General features: G+C 35.3%; 1 protein-coding gene across 8 annotated transcripts in view; it reads left to right on the top strand.

Moving 5' to 3' along the window:
- LOC111054963 (heterogeneous nuclear ribonucleoprotein 27C) overlaps positions 1-15,322 on the top strand; it is an 80,096-nt gene that overhangs the window by 17,182 nt on the left and 47,592 nt on the right. For all 8 annotated transcript variants that reach the window (XM_039435972.1, XM_039435969.1, XM_039435968.1 and 5 more), the window contains 3 exons: positions 3,228-3,394; positions 4,971-5,157; positions 11,889-11,971. In XM_039435972.1, the coding sequence (XP_039291906.1) occupies positions 3,228-3,394; positions 4,971-5,157; positions 11,889-11,971 (437 nt within the window). The remainder of the gene's footprint in view (positions 1-3,227; positions 3,395-4,970; positions 5,158-11,888; positions 11,972-15,322) is intronic.

Here is a 15,322-nt window from a genome sequence, read left to right as displayed (position 1 = left end):
ACTGTTTTTGCACTAGAATTGAATGAACCCAAACACTTCGGCTCAACTCACACTTGGGCGACTCAGGTGGAGAAGAGACTCGACTCTAGTGGAGAGCATGTGTTTCCAAATGGTGACACTCAGACCAGTCGATTCTAGTCTCCGCGACGTCACCATTTCAAAACACATGCTCTCCACTAGAGTCGAGTCTCTTCTCCACCTGAGTCGCCTAAGTGTCAGTTGAGCCTAAGGCTGCGTTCCCTCTTTCTCTTGTGGAGAACTTTTAGTTAAGTAAAAGTTAAAAGTTTTACTTTAACTAACTTTTAGTCTAGTTATTTTTGGCAAATTGAATAACTTTCTTAGAAAATTTTTGTTTTATTAGATCAACAATACCATGAAGTCCTTGAATATCCTTAAAATCTCATGGTTTTATCTTTCACCGAATTGAAAATGTTCTGGCACAAAAATTTAAACTTTAGGCGCTCATATCTCAAAAAGTCATGATCGAAAAAACTGTTTTCCTGAGAAAACTTCTCAATTTTGATAGCTTGATAGTATACTAATCGAAAAACTTTGAAAAATATCACTAGTGGAAAGTTTTATTTTAGCCTTTTCACAGCCTTAATGATCATGCTCGTCAATGTCGAGACATATAGAGCTGAAAACATGAAATATTCGACATGCTGCAAATGTTTTTGTTCCAAAATATAAGTGGGTGAAAGCGAGAAAGTTGCTGAGAGATAATTTGAATAATCACGACCCATTGACTTTTTTTAGTATACTCTTAGACATACTTAAATGGGTTATTGCTCGCCACAAAATTTCAAGGCCGAGGACTAGAAAAGATTGAGAGCCGGAAAAACATTTTTGCCCGTGGTGCGAATGATATTTTTCGCCACACTACAGGTATTGCTGACAAAATAAATAAGGAATACAAAATAAAGAATACTTGTTATCTTACCTATCTCTTGATTTTAGTGGTAGAAGATTTGCATTCAGGATTTCAGATTCTTTTAAAATTTCACTTGGAATAATCACGGACGTCGTCATCTTCAAGCATTTTTGAAAATTTGGAATGCGCTAATCAACAATAAATAATTGAATAAAACTGGTTGCGAAGCGAATGCTGAATTAATTTGCTTTGAAACTCGAACTGAAATCATGGCGACTTCAGCTGATGAAGAAATTGGACACTCGCCCGATCTAGCGGATTACTTATCAACTACGGACTTCCAAGACCGGCTGGAAAGAGACCACTTTCTGGCCTAGAAACCCTTTTCTGACGTCAGACGAGAGTCGTCAGCAAACAAGGTCTTTCAGATCTACGTAGGGACTGGAAAACAGCTGCTTTCTGTGCAGTGTGGCGAACATTATTTATCAGCCAAAATATCGAACCCAGTACCTCCTAATTGCCGGTCAGGAATGCTTACCCTTACACCAAACTGACAATCTCTGGATAGCAGCTCTCAGTTTTTACGAAGCCATAGCGGCCAGACAGTGTACAGTGTTGGAAGTTATGATTATGATTTTTGAAGGGACGGATTCAAGGATCACAAGGTTCAAAGAACCCCACACGTTTATTGTGTTCCCAATTAGTATGTTAGGCAAACCAATACCTATGTCCTTTACAAGAACCAGGAGTTTTTCCCTATACTAACATTCCATTCATCACCTGGTTGCTTGTCGCAATCCAGTGTGATATGCTTGGCAGTCTCTTCAGACTGATTAGTCCTCGTGACCTACGTGAGTTCCACTCCTGGCCTTCTTTGAAGGTCCTTCCGCTGAGGAAGGGGTGGCCAAGTTGCCTCTGGGGCGCCTGGCCACCCTTGACTCAGCATCTTAACCCACATTTGTGCCTGGAGTTTCACCCATCTCTGGTCTCTAATTTGGTAAAGAGTTAGTGGGAAGGATATTTTGAATATTCTTTCCAAAGAATGGACATTGATATGTCCAAAGCTCCGCCAATTTATGTAGATGCATAACAATATTATCTATAACTATTACCAATTGCTTTTTTTCTTATCATATGCAGTTCAAAAATCATTTTCTTAGTCTACATTATGTCAATTCATCTATAATTTTGCTGTATTGTAAGCTATTGTATATAAGTGTAAAAGCCAGTATATATTGTAATCTACATAAATAAAGTACTCAATCAATCAATGAGTCTCTTGGGTTTTTTTCTTTTTGCCCCTCCGAAACTTCGCAGGGTTCGGACCCTGTCCCAAAGAAGTTTTGCCTAAATGGCCGCCCTTCCCTTCTTTGAGCAGTGGTGAGTATGTGGGTTGGCCTCTCCACCCACAAACTCGTGACCTACGTGAGTTCCACTCCTGGCCATTTTGTATTTCTTTCCTCTGGGAGAGGGGACGCCAAACTGCCTCTAGAGCGCCCGGCCACCCTCGACTCAGCCTCTTGACTCACATTTGTGCCTGGAGTTTCACCCATCTCTGGTCTCTTGATTCTGGTTTTCAACGCATTCTTGTTCGACTCAAAGCTCCCTCAACACACAGGGCGCATGATGGAAATTACTGAGATATTGCAATTATTCAAATGCTAATGAATCAATCATTTTTATTAAACAACTAGCCGTCAGGCTCGCTTCGCTCGCCATATCCGTCTAGCCAGGGGGCTCCGCCCCCTGGACCCCCGACTGGATTGTCCAAGAATGGGATCAGCGGGCTCGCTTCGCTCGCCTGCATTTTTCATTCGAGCATTTTTATCATATGTTAGGACGACGATCCAGTCGGGGGTCCAGACTAAACGTGTGGCTACACGGATATGGCGAGCGAAGCGAGCCTGACGGCTAGTAATATAATATTCCTAGGAATAGTTCTGATTGAAGAAGCAGTGCCCAATCAATTTTTTCGCGATAAATGCATTTCTATCTTCAACTTGGTGCCAACCTAACAAAGTCAACTCAATTTAATGCCAACCTGACAAAATTATTAACATATGGTATGGACATTTTTCAATTATAATTGAGAGAATAAGAAGAATATACATGCTAAAAGACGAACTTTAAACCCTTAAAAACCACCCTTAGAGTTGAAATATTGCCAAAAGATTTCTTAGTGTGCCTCTAAAGGGCCAACTGAACATACCTACCAAATTTGAACGTTTTTGGTCCGGTAGATTTTTAGTTCTGCGAGTGAGTGAGTGAGTCAGTCAGTCAGTGAGTGAGTGCCATTTCGCTTTAATATAGGTTATATATAGATTTGTTAGTAATTGATTGTTTGTTTGTGTTTTAGATAACCTGCAGAGGTACTTTTCGCGGTATGGCGAGGTGATTGACTGCGTGGTGATGAAGAACTCTGAGAGCGGGCGGTCGCGCGGCTTTGGATTTGTGACTTTCAGCGATCCGGCCAACGTGCAACTCGTGCTTCAGAATGGACCGCACCAGTTGGATGGTAGAACGGTCAGTTCTCCAAAACAGTTCTTAACTAGTTACCTATTCTTATTGACCGGACGTAGTGAGGTCTATGTTTCAACTCGATTTGCTTTTGTCTGTCTTTATGTAACGCGATTACGGCCAAACGCGTTGATAGGATTCTATGAGATTTGGCACGAATATTCCTTATCCAAATTTGGGAGAGTAATAGCACAAGGTTACCTTATTTTTTTCTCCCTTTCATTTTGATGATGCACTTATTGTATGAATCAATAAAGAATGAAAAGTCAATTTAAATAATAAAAAATACTCATAAAAAATATACTGCTGTTTTGGGATCATTTTATATACCGTAGTTAATAGTATTTTTCTTGTATTATTTTTATATGTTATAATATATTATTAGATTATTATAATTGTGTATGTTTTTTGAGAAATAAATTTGAATTTGAATTTAATACAAATGGAAACATTGAAGAATGAATGAATAGACGGGAGGATCATGTATCATGATTATTAGAACATGAATAGCTTTGAGTTATAGTGGAGATTTTGCAGAGCAATAGCTATATAAATTGCTTGAGATGATACTGTATCATTTGTGGTGATACTGTATCATGTGTGGTGATACTGTATCATTTTGTGGTGATAAACTGTTATTGATTGAGGTACTTTGCAAAAGCCTAAGCGTAGCAGCAGCTTTATAAATTTCTTGAGATGATACTGTATCATGTGTAGTGATACTGTATCATTTTGTGGTGATAATCTGTTATTGATTGAGGTACCTTGCAAAAGCCTAAGCGTAGCAGCAGCTATATAAATTGCTTGAGATGATACTGTATCAATTGTGGTGATACTGTATCATGTGTATTGATACTGTATCATTTTGTGGTGATACTGTATCATGTGTGGTGATAATCTGTTGATTGAGGTACCTTGCAAAAGCCTAAGCGTAGCAGCAGCTTTATAAATTTCTTGAGATGATACTGTATCATTTTGTGTTGATACTGTATCATGTGTGGTGATACTGTATCATTTTATGTTGATACTGTATCATGTGGGTGATACTGTATCATTTTGTGGTGATAATCTGTTATTGATTGAGGTACCTTGCAAAAGCCTAAGGGTAGCAGCAGCTATATAAATTGCTTGAGATGATAATGTATCAATTGTGGTGATACTGTATCATTTTGTGGTGATACTGTATCATGTGTGGTGATAATCTGTTATTGATTGAGGTACCTTGCAAAAGCATAAGAGTAGCAGCAGCTATAGTGAGGTCCACGTTATAATGGCAGTGAATAAAGATAGAAGAATAGCGATGCCGGTTCTCTGGATTTATTACGGGTGATTATATTTCTATACTGTCAAAAACATAATTGGCATCGTTGTGGACCTAGAAAAGGATAGTACCACCGGCTTTGTTGAATGATAGACAAGGATAGCAAAACCAAAGTTGATCAAATACTGTCAATATAACGTGGACCTCACTATATATAAATTGCTTGATATGATACTGTATCATTTGTGGTGATACTGTATCATTTGTGGTGATACTGTATCATTTTGTGGTGATGATGATTTGTTATTGAATGATTTACAGATCGATCCAAAACCGTGCAACCCACGCACACTGCAAAAGCCCAAGCGGAGCAGTAGCTATCCCAAGGTGTTCCTGGGTGGACTTCCCTCAAATGTCACCGAAACTGACCTGCGCACCTACTTTATGCGATTTGGTCGCGTCATGGAGGTGGTCATCATGTACGACCAGGAGAAGAAGAAGTCCAGAGGTAGGCCAATTCACTCATGCATTCTTATATTATTATTATTATTAAACGAAAATCCCAATTAAATGCTGTAAATCACCTCAGACTATAATATTGTTATTACAATATTATAATATTGTATTGTTTACTTCTATAGTATGTTACGTCACAAGGATGGGAAGGGATCTTTTGCAGGCGAGTGATGTTTCTAGTCGAGGCGTTAGCCGAGACTAAAATTTCATTCGAGCACTGCAAAAGACATTCACGTCCAAGTAACTTACAATTTTTTTTTGTCATAATAATCTAAAGAAGAATAATTAAGAAATAGAAAACATTACCTGCTTGTGCCGAAATTTTCACATGCATTCTATAACCCAACATAACCTAGTTTATAAATTCCGAATCAAGAATTTTCATTTATTTATTTATTTACATTACAATATGAGGGCACCAAAATTTACAAATTTACAAATTTTGTGGAAGTTGACAAAAATTCCACGTGGAGCGCTGAAGGTGGTTTTTTGTAGCAGTTTTGCTGGTCCTATCTTGGAACTAGGGAACATACTCGATTGTAAATAAAACATAATATGGTTTCATCACAGTAGAGTATGCTGTAATGAGAATCATATGTTTATTTGCTCTGCAATGATGTCATGCATGGAAAACAGCTAAGATTGAATGACTATGACAAAAAATGTTTTACTTTTGTTAACTTTATTATTTTTTGATTGTAGATTTATGTCTGTGAAATTATTTGGCAAATAAAAATTACAATTTGAGACTTCTGCTAATGCAAATATTGACAACAGGGTAAACAGCTGGATGGAGATTCGATGAGCGCTAGCATACAAAAATTATTTGTCAGCCCGGGAATCGAACCCATTGCTGACTAGCAATTAGGTAGTACCGGGTTCAACTCCCGGGTGACAAATAATTTTTGTATAGTAGCGCTCATCGAATTTCCATCTAGCTGTTTACCCTGTTGTCAATATTTGCAGTAGCAGAAGTCTTCGGGGTGATTTGCAACATTTAATTGGGATTTTCGTTTAATAATGATTCTTCATTGATTAGCATTAGAACAAATGCAATTTCCATCATTTATTAATTCATAGATACAATAATAGAGAAAATATAGCAAAAGAAGATATGCCATGGTTTGTAGAATTCGTTCAAAGTTTGCAAGTTTTGTATCAAATTACGGTGTTGTGTATCAAGTTGAGATGATACTGTATGATCATATTGTGGTAATACTGTATCATTTCGTGATGATAATTTGTTATTGAATGATTTACAGATCGATCCAAAACCGTGCAACCCACGCACACTGCAAAAGCCCAAGCGGAGCAGTAGCTATCCCAAGGTGTTCCTGGGTGGACTCCCCTCAAATGTCACCGAAACTGACCTGCGCACCTACTTTATGCGATTTGGTCGCGTCATGGAGGTCGTCATCATGTACGACCAGGAGAAGAAGAAGTCCAGAGGTAGGCCAATTCACTCATGCATTCTTATATTATTATTATTATTAAACGAAAATCCCAATTAAATGCTGTAAATCACCTCAGACTATAATATTGTTATTACAATATTATAATATTGTAGATTTTATTGTTTACTTCTATAGTATGTTACGTCACAAGGATGGGAAGGGATCTTTTGCAGGCGAGTGATGTTACTAGTCGAGGCGTTAGCCAAGACCAAAATTTCATTTGAGCACTGCAAAAGACATTCACGTCCAAGTAACTTACAATTTTTTTTTGTCATAATAATCTAAAGAAGAATAATTAAGAAATAGAAAACATTACCTGCTTGTGCCGAAATTTTCACATGCATTCTATAAACATAACCTAGTTTATAAATTCTGAATCAGGAATTTTCATTTATTTATTTACATTACAATATGAGGGTACCAGGAAGAAATACTTCCCTTAATAGCCCTCTTGACACTAAAGAAATTACAAATTTTGTGGAAGTTGACAAAAATTCCACCTGGAGCGCTGAAGGTGGTTTTTTGTAGCAGTTTTGCTGGTCCTATCTTGGAACTAGGGAACATACTCGATTGTAAATAAAACATAATATGGTTTCATCACAGTAGAGTATGCTGTAATGAGAATCATATGTTTATTTGTTCTGCAAACACCTGTTTACCGGCTTGATGTCATGCATGGAAAACAGCTAAGATTGAATGACTATGACAAAAAATGTTTTACTTTTGTTAACTTTATTATTTTTTGATTGTAGATTTATGTCTGTGAAATTATTTGGCAAATAAAAATTACAATTTGAGACTTCTGCTAATGCAAATATTGACAACAGGGTAAACAGCTGGATGGAGATTCGATGAGCGCTAGCATACAAAAATTATTTGTCAGCCCGGGAATCGAACCCATTGCTGACTAGCAATTAGGTAGTACCGGGTTCAACTCCCGGGTGACAAATAATTTTTGTATAGTAGCGCTCATCGAATTTCCATCTAGCTGTTTACCCTGTTGTCAATATTTGCAGTAGCAGAAGTCTTCGGGGTGATTTGCAACATTTAATTGTGATTTTCGTTTAATAATGATTCTTCATTGATTAGCATTAGAACAAATGCAATTTCCATCATTTATTAATTCATAGATACAATAATAGAGAAAATATAGCAAAAGAAGATATGCCATGGTTTGTAGAATTCGTTCAAAGTTTGCAAGTTTTGTATCAAATTACGGTGTTGTGTATCAAGTTGAGATGATACTGTATGATCATATTGTGGTAATACTGTATCATTCAAGATGATATGCCATGTTGTTGGACCGTTATGTTGCAAATGTGAGTGTTAACTGAAGCCGATAGTCCTAGTAGTTGTTTTTGGTGAAGCCATGTGACGCTGGTAGTCTCTCATACTGTGCCCTTCTTACACTCCCAACAACACACCAATAATAGACAGTAGTCGCAACATATTACTGTTGACTACTGTCTATTATCAGTGTGTTGTTGGGAGTGTAAGAGTGTAAGAAGGGCACAGTATGAGAGACTACCAGCGTCACATAGCTTCACCAAAATCAACTACTAGGACTATCGGCTTCAGTTAGCACAGACGTTTACAATATTACGGTCCCAAACTATGGCATACCTATCTTCTTGAGCTATAGTTTCTCTATGCTAACATTTATTTTTTGTGTTGTCTTTATAAACGCAAATCAGCTTGACATAGTGCCAGTTGCACAAAAGCCGGTCAAGTTTTAATCGTGGTTAATTTTACAAGAATCAATCAGAGAAGCTGTCTTTTAAAAAGTCTTCTCTGATTGGTTCTTGTGAAATTAACCTCGGTTAAAATTTAACCGCCTTTTGTACAACCGGGCCATAGAGTTGAAACAGTCTGGAGTGGCGAAGCGTGGATTAGAAGGTGGAAGAAAGTGGAGACATTAAATATTATTTTAATTTTCAATTTAATTTAATATTACTCAACTCAATAACATTATTTAAAGAAATTATTCAAACACACTCTGGCCCGGTTGCACAAAGGCCGGTTGAATTTTAATCGTGATTAATTTCAGGAGAACCAATCAGAGGATGTCGTTCTGATACGACGGCTTTTCTGATTGGTTCTCGTGGAATTAATCACGATTAAAATTTAACCGGCTTTTGTGCGACCGGTTGTCTGCTACACTCTACCATAGGGAAACAATAGCGTAAGTAGATATCCCGTGGTATAGGGCGTCTATGTCGCAACTTTTACTGTTAACTCAAGTCGATTACTGTCGATTTCTACTGTTTTGACCGGGTTAGAGTGTATGAACGGCACAATATGAGAGACTACCAGCGTCACACAGCTTCACGGGAAAGAACTACGTGGACTATCGGCTTGAGATAACAGTAAAAGTTGCGACATAAACGCCCTATACCATGGGATATCTACTTATGCTATTGTTTCTCTATGACTCTACCTTATTGTTACAACAAATCATTCGACTTGTGAAAAGAATCTAATTGAATTTTATCATTTTTTTGTATATCCACGTAAATCAGCTTGACTTTATCGGAAATTTTTTTTTGACTTGTCAATAAAATTTACGTTCATATACATGTAGGTCAGGTTGTGCCGGTTAAATTTTAACCATGATCAAATGCCACGAGAACAAATCAGAGAATGTTATTTTTTTGCTTCTTTGATTGGTCCTGGAGGGATTTAATCGCGGTTAAAATGTAACAGGGTTTCATGCAGCTGGGCTAAAACTTGTGATTAGTTTTTGATGTTATAACGTTCTCTTTTAAGATTGTTTCAAAATTATTAGCATAAAATTAGTATTAAGATTAGAAATTAATAATTGTTTTGTACTACGCTTTTTATTCTGTATTAAGATCATAAATTGATAATTTATTTGTACTAAGCTTTTTTATTTTGTAAGTGTTTGACCGTTACATTTACCGTATATTATATATTTCTTTTAGATATAATTGATTAGTTTAAATTAAAATTGATTATAATGTTAGGATGTAAAAACGTGATAATTAATATAAGCTCGATTAATACAGTTTGATAATTAAAATAAGCTCTAATAATAATCATTTCATTTTGTTAATATAAGCTCTAAATTAATATCGATTTATAATATTATTCTTTAATAATGTTATTCCCTCATAATAATAATAATAAAGCTCTAAATTAATATTGATTTATAATTATTCTTTAATAATTGTTATCTCCTCGTAATTATAGTACTGCAATGTTCTACCGTTTATTAATTCTGCTAGATATAAATTAGCTTTAATTCTTGCAATAATTTCCCCTGTTTTTACAAATTTGTATATAAATTCGTGGTTTAAGGAGAGGGGAAATAATTTTTAAATACCTCTACTACTAATAAATTTTTTATCCTTAGAATAAAATTAAAAATATATTTCTAACTAGAAATTTATTATTGTAATTTACGCATAGATTACTAGTAAGTAGACCTTTTTTATTTTTTAATGATGGGATCCCTGGAATATTTGTTGAGCTTTTTTAAAATCGCGTAAACTTTTTTTCAAACTAAAAGATTTGTAGAATCACAACTAGGCGAGTTTTGCTGAAATTAAATACGTGGTTTAGTTTGAAATCTAATTGGGTAGGATTTTTCTCGGATTGAGTTTGCAAGTGAGGCAACAGATGTAAAGGTCAAACACGGTTTTACTTTGGTTAAATTTAACTTCAGTTAAAAGATTCTCTTGAGACACTAGAAGGCAGCTGATTAAAGCTGGATTTCCACATTTCAGTTAACGTGCCGGGTTCAGTGAGTTTTTTATTTCCATGAGTTCAAATGGGACTCTTCATACTGGCTCGGTGTGAACTGTCCTATTAGAAGTCACAGAAATAATATTTTCACTGAGTGAAAATATAATATTTTTACTGAACCGGCATAGAGAAAAGATAGCATAAGAAGATATGCCATGATTTGTAGAATTCATTCAAAGTTTTGTATCAACTTATGGTGTTGTGTATCAAGTTGAGATGATACTGTATTATTTATGGTGATATGCCATGGTGAAGGACCGTTATGTTGCAAATTTCTTCTCTGATTACTGTCGACTACTGTCTATTATTAGTGTGTTGTTGGGAGTGTAAGAGTGTAAGAAGGGCACAGTATGAGAGACTACCAGCGTCACATGGCTTCACCAAAAACAACTACTAGGACTATCGGCTTCAGTTAAGGCTGTTTGGTACACCTTTTTATTTTTATTTAAATTGGATAATCTTTTTCAATGTAATTGTCAAGATCATAAGAGTGAGAAAAAGTGGCAGCTGAGATTTTCAAGTGGTCTAATAAGCGAGTTATGGGTTGTTGAAGTGCTAACTTTCCAGGTCATAAACGGTTTTGAATTTTCCATTGGAGTTTTTTTAACTCATTCAGTATATCATTGGCTTTGTTCTAATATGCGTTTTTTCGCGATTTATGCCAAAATAAACAAGTTATCGAATTTACAAAAAATGTTACTTTTTTATTTATGAACGATGTTGGAATAAAATGTTTTAGTTAGGAAAGATACATTTTTTTAATTTTCAAGAGAAGTTCTAATAATATAGTCGAAACCTTCTATGATCTAGAAAGAAAACGGAGTTTAGCACTTCAACAACCCATAACTCGCTTATTAGACCACTTGAAAATCTCAGTTGCCACTTTTTCTCACTCTTATAATGATCTTAACAATTATTTGAAAAATATTATCCAATTTAGCCTAAATAAAAATAAAAAGGTGTACCAAACAGCCTTAACTGAAGCCGATAGTCCTAGTAGTTGTTTTTGGTGAAGCCATGTGACGCTGGTAGTCTCTCATACTGTGCCCTTCTTACACTCTTACACTCCCAACAACACACTAATAATAGACAGTGTATAGGGTGTCTATGTTGCAAATGTGAGTGTTAACTGAAGCCGATAGTCCTAGTAGTTGTTTTTGGTGAAGCTATGTGACGCTGGTAGTCTCTCATACTGTGCCCTTCTTACACTCGCACATTCCCAACAACACACTAATAATAGACAGTAGTCGACAGTAATCAGAGAAGAAATTTGCAACATAACGGTCCTTCACCATGGCATATCACCATAAATGATACAGTATCAACACAATATGATACAGTATCTTCTTATGCTGTCTCTATACTGATAGGTGGAGTTGAGCTTTATTGAGTGTCTGTTATGAATGAGATTTGAAAATTAATAAAAAAAATTTTAATGCTTTTTTGAAAAAACTGAGTTTGAATTTGGCCGATTTTAATTTGACGATTTTTAATTTCACTCCAGGATTCGGGTTTTTGTCTTTCGAAGACGAGGAATCTGTGGAACGTTGCGTTGCTGAACACTTTGTCAACCTGAGTGGAAAACAGGTATAGATTTCTCTTTTCATCTTACCAAAATTCATATCTTTTTCTCTTTTTTCTGTCGCACTTTCGACGAAAATCGTGTCGTATCATCTCTCTCTCTCTCTCTCTCTTCACAATCATTGACCGAGCGAAGTGATGTCTAAGATTCAAGTCGACGGTTTGGCATTTCTCTTAATGTTTAAATGTTTTTATGTTGCGCATTTACGGCGAAACGCGGTAATAGATTTTCATGAAATTTGACAAGTATGTTCCTTTTTAAATTGCGCGTCGACGTATATACACGGTTTTTGGAAATTTTGCATTTCAAGGCTAATATATAAAAGTGAGAAAGAGCCTCCTTTATACGCCAATATCAACGTAAAAATCAGACTATAGAATTATTCATCATAAATCAGCTGTCTAGTGAACTATAATACTACCCGTTCAAAAACATCGAACATCTTGAAAATTGTATGTTTCCATCAACGTTGTAGACAGTTGCCGCCAGACCTGATAACAGCGCTCACACTCACATTCCGGGACGACACGTCACGGTACGATAGGACAGAAAGCTCTAATTTATTTAGGATTTTTTCTAGACATTTTAAATTGATAAATTATTTATGAATTTTTGAGAAAACAACAACAGGTCAATGTAACTTACTGAGCGCGAGGTCTACTGTTCACAGAACTAATAGTATATCTCTGATGAAATTACTCTGGGGATCCTCTGTTATAGGGCTAGATACAATGGTGAGGTCCACGTTATAATGGCAGTGTTTGATTGGCATTGATATTGCTATCTTCGTTTATCATTCAACAAAGCGGATAGAGCTATCTCTTTCTCGCTTTGCTCTGTTGACAGATCGTGAGGTCCATGGCAGTGTTCGATTAACATTTGTATTAAGGCTGTGCAAAGGCTAGAAATAAACTTTCTACTGGTGATATTTTTCAAAGTTTTTCGATTTGTATATCATCAAGCTATCAAAATGAAAAAGTTTTCTCAGGAAAACATTTTTTTCCTGATCATTACTTTTTGAGATATGAGTGACTAAAGTTGAAATTTTTGGGGCAGAACATTTCAAATTCGGTAAGAGATAAATCCATGAGATTTAGAGGATAGATTCATGGTATTGTTGATCCAGTAAAACAAAAATTCTCTGAAAATATCTACTTTTAAGATAGTTATTCAATTTACTAAAATAACTTTTAGTTGAGTTATTTTTGGTAATTTTCGGTAAATTGAATAACTCGATGAGGTCTAGAGGATAAATTCTTCATGGTATTGTTGATAAAAAATATCAATTATTGAGAAAGTTATTCAATTTACCAAAAATAACTACTAAAAGTTATTTTTAGTAAATTGAATAAATTTCTCAATAATTTATAGTTTTCTATGAATCTTGTTTTATTTAATAAATAATATACCATGAATAATTTATCCTCTAGATCTCGTCGATTTATCTCTTACGGAATTTGAAATGTTCTGTCCCAAAAATTCAAACTTCAGTTGCTCATATCTAAAAAGTGATGATTGGGAAAAAATGTTTTCCTGAGAAAACTTTTTCATTTTGTTAGCTTGATAGTATACAAATCGAAAAACTTTGAAAAATATCACTAGTAGAAAGTTTATTTTTTGCCTTTGCACAGCCTTAACATGGGTTTGCTATCCTCGTTTATCATCCAACAAAGCGGATAGAGCTATCTCTTTCTCGCTTTGCTCTGTCTCAGATCGTCTTTCAACAATGTAGAATTAATAATAAATTAGCAAAATATTTCATCTTAATTGTGTAGATTCATTATGAAATTATTGAGAAATACGATGTCTTGCTTGATGAAATATAATTGATTATTTTATTTTAAACGAGAATGGGCAGTTAATATTACATCAATAAACCTGTATCAGCTACCGTCTATAGAAGGCATTGACAAGACAGGGGATCGGCAACGTTGTTCTCCTATCTTTCTCCATTGCCGTTATAACGTGGACCTCACTAAGGCGTTTTTCTAGGCGCCAATCCTAACCTTGACCTGACAACCCTAACCTTGACCTTACTTAACCTTACCCAACCCTGAAGCCCGCACACACACACACACATATATATTTTTCTCGTACGGTATTTGCCTTATATTTTTCTTTATTAATTCTATTAAACAGATGATGTGTGTCAAGCTCTGTTTAATTTGATTGAATTCATAAGGACGGAAAAATATCGTATGAGCAAAAATCTATGTTTACAGGTGGAATTAAATAGAGGATGCATTTAATAATAATTAAAAATCGATGTGTTTGTGCGGGGCTTGACAATCAGCCAACCAACCATTGAGCATCCTGCCTTGATGATTTTGAAAAACGCCCAATATGGTCTGACCCTTATTCGTATCTGTACACTTAATTTTTTTCTAAACAATCTTGGATAAATTTACCGTATTTTGAATGAAAAAGACTAAGAAATTGTCATAAACCACAGATTTATTGATACTTAGAAACATATAATCACAAAAATTACTTTTCTAAGTATCAATAAATCTGTGGTTTTTGACAAATTCTTAGTCTTTTTCATTCAATATGAATAATTTCCACAATATCCTCTTCTCAACTACACAAAGTTTACCGTATTTAATAGAATAGATAAATATTATGTAACGAAAATCTAAATGCTATCAACCAGCGACTTGCTATAGAGAGTTCCACGTTATAAAGGCAGTATTTTATTAACATTGGTGTTGCTATCCTTGTCTATCATTCGACAAAGCAGATAGCGCTATCCTTTCCTACCTCTGCACTGTTGCCAAAGTTTGTAAGTTTTGTATCAAATTATTGTGTTGTGTATCAAGCTCAGATGATACTGTATCATATTGTGTTGATACTGGATCATTCTGTGGTGATCTTTGTATCATCTACCTATAGATAGGTCCACGTTATAATGGCAGTATTTTATTAACATTGGTGTTGCTATCCTTGTCTATCATTCGACAAAGCAGATAGAGCTATCCTTTCCTACCTCTGCACTGTTGCCAAAGTTTGGAAGTTTTGTATCAAATTATTGTGTTGTGTATCAAGCTCAGATGATACTGTATCATATTGTGTTGATACTGGATCATTCTGTGGTGATCTTTGTATCATCTACCTATAGATAGGTCCACGTTATAATGGCAGTATTTTATTAACATTGGTGTTGCTATCCTTGTCTATCATTCGACAAATCAGATAGCTCTATCCTTTTCCACCTCCTCAACGTTCCCAGATAGTTTTTTAACAATGTAGAATAATAGAGGTAACGAAATATTTAATCTCAATTATTAGAAGTCATTATTCAATAATTGGAAGTGATGAATAAAATATAATTTATAATCTTTGTCAAGAATGAACAA

The sequence above is a fragment of the Nilaparvata lugens genome, chromosome 9 (assembly GCF_014356525.2).
Source record: "Nilaparvata lugens isolate BPH chromosome 9, ASM1435652v1, whole genome shotgun sequence".
NCBI lineage: Eukaryota > Metazoa > Arthropoda > Insecta > Hemiptera > Delphacidae > Nilaparvata > Nilaparvata lugens.
The sequence above is the reverse complement of the archived record's forward strand: the minus strand, read 5'-3'. Positions and strand labels throughout refer to the sequence as shown.